The sequence below is a fragment of the Oncorhynchus keta genome, unplaced genomic scaffold (assembly GCF_023373465.1).
Source record: "Oncorhynchus keta strain PuntledgeMale-10-30-2019 unplaced genomic scaffold, Oket_V2 Un_contig_6299_pilon_pilon, whole genome shotgun sequence".
Lineage (NCBI taxonomy): Eukaryota > Metazoa > Chordata > Actinopteri > Salmoniformes > Salmonidae > Oncorhynchus > Oncorhynchus keta.
The window spans coordinates 8,493-15,415 of NW_026288783.1; the positions used below are offsets into that span (position 1 = coordinate 8,493).

The window sequence follows — 6,923 nt, forward strand, 5'->3', positions numbered from 1 at the left end:
GTATCAAAAACTAAACAGCTATCATTCTTTTTTTGGTTTATACAGGATGACTTCACACACATAAAAACTGTAACTGAAACGTAGTAAAAGGTGTCTTTCATGTAATGTCAGTTTCCAAACAACCTAAAAAGTAAAAAATAAAAACATTTAAATCAAAATGACCATTTTGTCGACATCTAAAACAGAGCGTTGACCTTGTGTCTGCTCAGAACAATGACAGAACATTCTAATAGACATGTTGACATCACCACTGTGACGTCATCACGGAACGAGTAGAGTGCTAGCAAAGTAATGTTCTATCTCTCTTTCCAATGATGTGGCATCGATGGCATCCCCGAGGATGATAAATATATATATATAATTTTTTTGAGGGGGCTTCTGAGTGGCACAGCGGTCTAAGGCACTGCATTTCAGTGCTAGAGGCGTTACTACAGTCCCTGGTTTGAATCCAGGCTGTATCACATCCGGCCGTGACTGGGAGTCCTACAGTGCGGCACACAATTGGCCCAGCGTCGTCCAGGTTTGGCCGGGGTGGGCCGTCATTATAAATAAAAATGTATTAACTGACTTGCCTAGTTAAATAAAATAAAACAATTAAATAAAATGTAATGTCTGTTTCTAGCCAACTAAAATAAAAAATAAATCAAGACATCGTTACATCATCATGTGACGTAGAGTAGAGCTGGTCCTCTATGTTACTGAGTAGAGCTGGTCCTCTATGTTACTGAGTAGAGCTGGTCCTCTATGTTACTGAGTAGAGCTGGTCCTCGTCCTCTATGTTACTGAGTAGAGCTGGTCCTCTATGTTACTGAGTAGAGCTGGTCCTCGTCCTCTATGTTACTGAGTAGAGCTGGTCCTCTATGTTACTGAGTAGAGCTGGTCCTCGTCCTCTATTTTACTGAGTAGAGCTTGTCCTCGTCCTCTATGTTACTGAGTAGAGCTGGTCCTCGTCCTCTATGTTACTGAGTAGAGCTGGTCCTCGTCCTCTATGTTACTGAGTAGAGCTGGTCCTCGTCCTCTATGTTACTGAGTAGAGCTGGTCCTCTATGTTACTGAGTAGAGCTGGTCCTCGTCCTCTATTTTACTGAGTAGAGCTTGTCCTCGTCCTCTATGTTACTGAGTAGAGCTGGTCCTCGTCCTCTATGTTACTGAGTAGAGCTTGTCCTCGTCCTCTATGTTACTGAGTCCGCTACGTGTGGTGCTGTGGTCGGGTTGAACTTCATATGTTCCTTCAGCTGCTTCAGCTGATAGTAACTCTTCCCACAGTCGTAGCAGTAGAAGGGCTTCTCTCCCGTGTGAATCCTCTGGTGCACCTTCAACTCTGAGGACGTGATGAAACGCTTGTCACAGTCGGAGCAGGGGTAAGGCCTCTCTCCTGTGTGAGTCCTCAGGTGCACCTTCAAAGTAAAAAAAAAAATACACAATATAAATTGTATTAATTAGTAAGAATTTCAGTATATAGTAAATAGCAAGTATTATGTTGTGTAACTGAAATAAAATCCACAACTATATTGTACCTTTAAGGTCCCCTGAGCACGGAAGGTCTTGTCGCAGTAGGAGCAGGCGTAAGGCTTCTGGTCAGAGTGTATTCTCTGGTGGAGCTTGAGGTTGGACAGCTGTTTGAATGCCTTGTCGCAGTAGGAACAGCTGTGAGGTTTCTCCTGGCTGTGGATCTTCTCATGGACCCTGGAGCAACAGATAATACATGAACCAGTAGTTCAAGTTCACTTGAATATCCCACAACGGGACATTGACTGGTTAAGTACTAGTAGTTCAAGTTCACTTGAATATCCCACAACGGGACATTGACTGGTTAAGTACTAGTAGTTCTAGTTCACTTGAATATCCCACAACAGGAACTTGGTTTGTGACAGTTAAAACATTTTTTTTAAAGACATGACAACATTGAATCATAACAACAGAAAATACAGTTTAATGAAATAAATGACGACATAACGGATGTCGTAATAAAACAAACAGATGACTTAATAATAACTTTCTCCAGATAAAAACGTAGTAACTTGTTACAATGTCCGGTGGTTATTACGTTATCAGGTGAGTAACACATGGGCCCATACTCATAAAGCATCTCAAAGTAGGAGAGCTGATCTAGGATCAGATCCCCTGTACTTATGATGTTGTTCAGATCCAATAGGAGAGCTGATCTAGGATCAGGTCCCCCTTGTAGGAGGCTGATGATGATGTTGTTCAGATCCAATAGGAGAGCTGATCTAGGATCAGGTCCCCTTGTACATGTGATGTTGTTCAGATCCAATAGGAGAGCTGATCTAGGATCAGGTCCCCTTGTACATGTGATGTTGTTCAGATCCAATAGGAGAGCTGATCTAGGATCAGGTCATCTTGTACATGCGATGTTGTTCAGATCCAATAGGAGTGCTGATCTAGGATCAGATCCAATAGGAGAGCTGATCTAGGATCAGATCCCCTTGTACATGTGATGTTGTTCAGATCCAATAGGAGAGCTGATCTAGGATCAGATCCAATAGGAGAGCTGATCTAGGATCAGATCCCCTTGTTCATGTGATGTTGTTCAGATCCAATAGGAGAGCTGATCTAGGATCAGGTGATGTTGTTCAGATCCAATAGGAGAGCTGATCTAGGATCAGGTGATGTTGTTCAGATCCAATAGGAGAGCTGATCTAGGAACAGGTCCCCTTGTACATGTGATGTTGTTCAGATCCAATAGGAGAGCTGATCTAGGATCAGATCCAATAGGAGAGCTGATCTAGGATCAGATCCCCTTGTTCATGTGATGTTGTTCAGATCCAATAGGAGAGCTGATCTAGGATCAGATCCCTCGATCCAGTCATTTTAATCTAAAAGACAAAAACGGATCCTAAATCAGCACTCCTACTCAGACGGATTATGACTACAGGCCCTGAGTTACCTGAGCTCGCTGGAGGAAGGGAACTTCATGGGGCAGCTGCTGCAGTGGTACGGCTTCTCTCCTGTATGGATACGCTGGTGCTTCTTCAGATGGCCAGACTCTACAAAGGTCTTCCCACAGAAGGAGCAGGAGAACGGTCTCTCTCCGGTGTGCCTGCGCTCGTGGGATTTCAGGTTCCCCGTTTGGGCGAAGCCCTTAAAATCAAATCAAATTTAAAGTGCATTTAAAATCACAACACTCTTTAGTCTGGAGTATTTACACTGAGTGCACAAAACATTAGGAACGTCTTGCTAATATTGAGTTGCCCTTAGAACAGCCTCACTTCCTTGGGGGCGTGGCCTCTACAATAAGAGTTCCACAGGGATGCTGGCCCATGTTGACTCTAATGCTTCCCACAGTTGTGTCATGTTGGTTGAATGTGCTTTGGGTGGTTCAACAGGAAATTGTTGAGCGTGAAAAACCCAGCAGCGTTGCGGTATCTTGACACACTCAAACCGGTGTACCTGGCATACCTGGCACCTGGCACCTACCTGGCACCTACCTGGCATCTACCTGGCACCTACCTGGCACCTACCTCAATACTCCGTTCAAAGGCACTTAAATATTTTGTCTCGAGGCTTAACAATCCTTCTTTAAACCGTCTCCTCTCCTTCATCTACACTGATTGAAGTGGATTTAACAAGAGACATCAATAAGGGATCATAGCTTTCACCTGGATTCACCTGGTCAGTCTGTCATGGAAAGAGCAGGTGTTCACACTGTTTTGTACACTCAGTTTATACACCTGGCGACATGGGTACGAATCCTCTCTCTCTCTGTATCTGTCTCCCCTATACATTCAGACTATCACTGTCCATAAAAACTATAAATTACTACAAAATGTATTTTAAATGTGCAACACTCTTTACAGTAAAAACAATCAAATGACAAAAAGTAAAAGCAAACCATCAGTAAAAGAGATTTAATAAAAATAATCAACCTTCCCACACACCTCACAGACGTAAGGTCTCTCTCCTGTGTGTGTTCTCTGGTGGGTCTTTAGAGATTTAATAAACAGAACCAACCTTCCCACACACCTCACAGACGTAAGGTCTCTCTCCTGTGTGTTCTCTGGTGGGTCTTTAGAGATTTAATAAACAGAACCAACCTTCCCACACACCTCACAGACGTACGGTCTCTCTCCTGTGTGTGTTCTCTGGTGGGTCTTTAGAGATTTAATAAACAGAACCAACCTTCCCACACACCTCACAGACGTACGGTCTCTCTCCTGTGTGTGTTCTCTGGTGGGTCTTTAGAGATTTAATAAACAGAACCAACCTTCCCACACACCTCACAGACGTAGGGTCTCTCTCCAGTGTGTGTTCTCTGGTGGGTCTTTAAAGATTTAATAAACAGAACCAACCTTCCACACACCTCACAGACGTAGGGTCTCTCTCCTGTGTGTGTTCTCTGGTGGGTCTTTAGAGATTTAATAAACAGAACCAACCTTCCCACACACCTCACAGACGTAAGGTCTCTCTCCAGTGTGTGTTCTCTGGTGGGTCTTTAAAGCAGCCAGTATGGTGAAGCTCTTGTCACAGTCTGGACAGGGAAGGGTCTCTCTCCTGTATTGGGTGAGAACACAAAACACACAACGTATTGAACTTGATTGTCTGATGATTGAATGCCTTTAGAAAAGGTTCACTAGAACGACCTTAAAACAATTCAACCCCCAAAAAAGTGGACAGAACTTGTGACAAAATATTTAAAATATATGATATATATATTTATTGACTGAATGGTTGAAACCCGAATACTGAATACTTTCGAAAGGAACCAAAGTTAAAGAAACCTGTGTGTGTGAGTGTGTGTCTCTTCAGCTCGGCTGGTGAGCAGAACCTCTTGGCGCAGGCCGGTACGGAGCAGGGGTACGGTCTCAGTCGGGTGTGGATGACCTGGTGTTTGTCTAAGCTAACAGTGGTGGATAAACGCTTCCCACACCGAGAGCAGGGGAACGGTCTCTGACGACCGCCTTTGGTCTTGTTGGGCTTAGTCCCTGGGTTTGCTGAGATCTGGGGGCTCCTCTCCTCTCCCTCCTCGTCTTCCTCTCTGGATGCAGGGTCCTTGTCCGATGCCCCTCCACCGGCAGGGCCAGACCTGGGGTCGCTATTATGGTGGGGGTTGTTCTTGTCAGGGGTGGCTCTAGGGCCATTGTCAGGGGTGGCTCTAGGGCCATTGTCAGGGCTGGAGTCGTCAGAACTGTGGCTGGTAAGGTCAGAAGTAGGGCTTGGGTTGTCATCTGAGGGAACAGAGAAATCTCAGGTCAGATAAGAGGCTTAGTAACGCCATGGTAGCTCCTCTGTGATGCTGTATAGGATATATTATGGCTCCTCTGTGATGCTGTACTCACTAGTCTGTATAGGATATATTATGGCTCCTCTGTGATGCTGTATAGGATATACTATGGCTCCTCTGTGATGCTGTATAGGATATACTATGGCTCCTCTGTGATGCTGTATAGGATATACTATGGCTCCTCTGTGATGCTGTATAGGATATACTATGGCTCCTCTGTGATGCTGTATAGGATATACTATGGCTCCTCTGTGATGCTGTATAGGATATACTATGACTCCTCTGTGATGCTGTATAGGATATACTATGACTCCTCTGTGATGTTGTATAGGATATACTATGACTCCTCTGTGATGCTGTATAGGATATACTATGGCTCCTCTGTGATGCTGTATAGGATATACTATGGCTCCTCTGTGATGCTGTATAGGATATACTATGACTCCTCTGTGATGTTGTATAGGATATACTATGACTCCTCTGTGATGTTGTATAGGATATACTATGGCTCCTCTGTGATGTTGTACTCACTAGTCTGTATAGGATATACTATGGCTCCTCTGTGATGCTGTACTCACTAGTCTGTATAGGATATACTATGGCTCCTCTGTGATGCTGTACTCACTAGTCTGTATAGGATATACTATGGCTCCTCTGTGATGCTGTACTCACTAGTCTGTATAGGATATACTATGGCTCCTCTGTGATGCTGTACTCACTAGTCTGTATAGGATATACTATGGCTCCTCTGTGATGCTGTACTCACTAGTCTGTATAGGATATACTATGGCTCCTCTGTGATGCTGTACTCACTAGTCTGTATAGGATATACTATGGCTCCTCTGTGATGCTGTACTCACTAGTCTGTATAGGATATACTATGGCTCCTCTGTGATGTTGTACTCACTAGTCTGTATAGGATATACTATGGCTCCTCTGTGATGCTGTACTCACTAGTCTGTATAGGATATACTATGACTCCTCTGTGATGCTGTATAGGATATACTATGGCTCCTCTGTGATGCTGTATAGGATATACTATGGCTCCTCTGTGATGCTGTATAGGATATACTATGACTCCTCTGTGATGCTGTATAGGATATATTATGGCTCCTCTGTGATGCTGTATAGGATATACTATGGCTCCTCTGTGATGCTGTATAGGATATACTATGACTCCTCTGTGATGCTGTATAGGATATACTATGACTCCTCTGTGATGCTGTACTCACTAGTCTGTATAGGATATACTATGACTCCTCTGTGATGTTGTATAGGATATACTATGGCTCCTCTGTGATGCTGTATAGGATATACTATGACTCCTATGTGATGCTGTATAGGATATACTATGGCTCCTCTGTGATGCTGTATAGGATATACTATGACTCCTCTGTGATGCTGTATAGGATATACTATGACTCCTCTGTGATGCTGTATAGGATATACTATGGCTCCTCTGTGATGCTGTATAGGATATACTATGACTCCTCTGTGATGCTGTACTCACTAGTCTGTATAGGATATACTATGACTCCTCTGTGATGCTGTACTCACTAGTCTGTATAGGATATACTATGACTCCTCTGTGATGCTGTACTCACTAGTCTGTATAGGATATACTATGACTCCTCTGTGGTGCTGTATAGGATATACTATGGCTCCTCTGTGATGCTGTATA

The 6,923-nt window shown here is 43.7% G+C and overlaps 1 protein-coding gene and 1 long non-coding RNA gene across 2 annotated transcripts; one reads left to right on the forward strand and one right to left on the reverse strand.

The window, feature by feature from the left end:
- Positions 1-1,172: 1,172 nt before the first annotated feature.
- LOC127925812 (protein krueppel-like) lies at positions 1,173-4,072 on the reverse strand. The gene is made up of 4 exons (XM_052511139.1): positions 4,056-4,072; positions 2,909-3,102; positions 1,518-1,686; positions 1,173-1,397 (listed from the first exon to the last, which is right to left on the reverse strand). Exons 2-4 carry the CDS (start codon positions 2,935-2,937, stop codon positions 1,173-1,175), a joined length of 423 nt encoding a protein of 140 aa, XP_052367099.1. The 5' UTR covers positions 2,938-3,102; positions 4,056-4,072.
- LOC127925811 (uncharacterized) lies at positions 1,974-2,869 on the forward strand. Its single transcript, XR_008122343.1, has 3 exons — positions 1,974-2,175; positions 2,242-2,355; positions 2,585-2,869. It is a non-coding gene; the product is annotated as an uncharacterized LOC127925811 (long non-coding RNA).
- Positions 4,073-6,923: the final 2,851 nt, after the last annotated feature.

Bases quoted from the DNA above. Each gene is read 5' to 3' on its own strand.
- LOC127925812 (XM_052511139.1), bottom strand. From the start codon at position 2,937: ATGAAGTTCCCTTCCTCCAGCGAGCTCAG. The intron at 1,687-2,908 runs GTAACTCAGGGC...CTGTTGCTCCAG, and splicing joins CCTTCCTCCAGCGAGCTCAG to GGTCCATGAGAAGATCCACA. The intron at 1,398-1,517 runs GTACAATATAGT...TTTACTTTGAAG, and splicing joins GTGCTCAGGGGACCTTAAAG to GTGCACCTGAGGACTCACAC.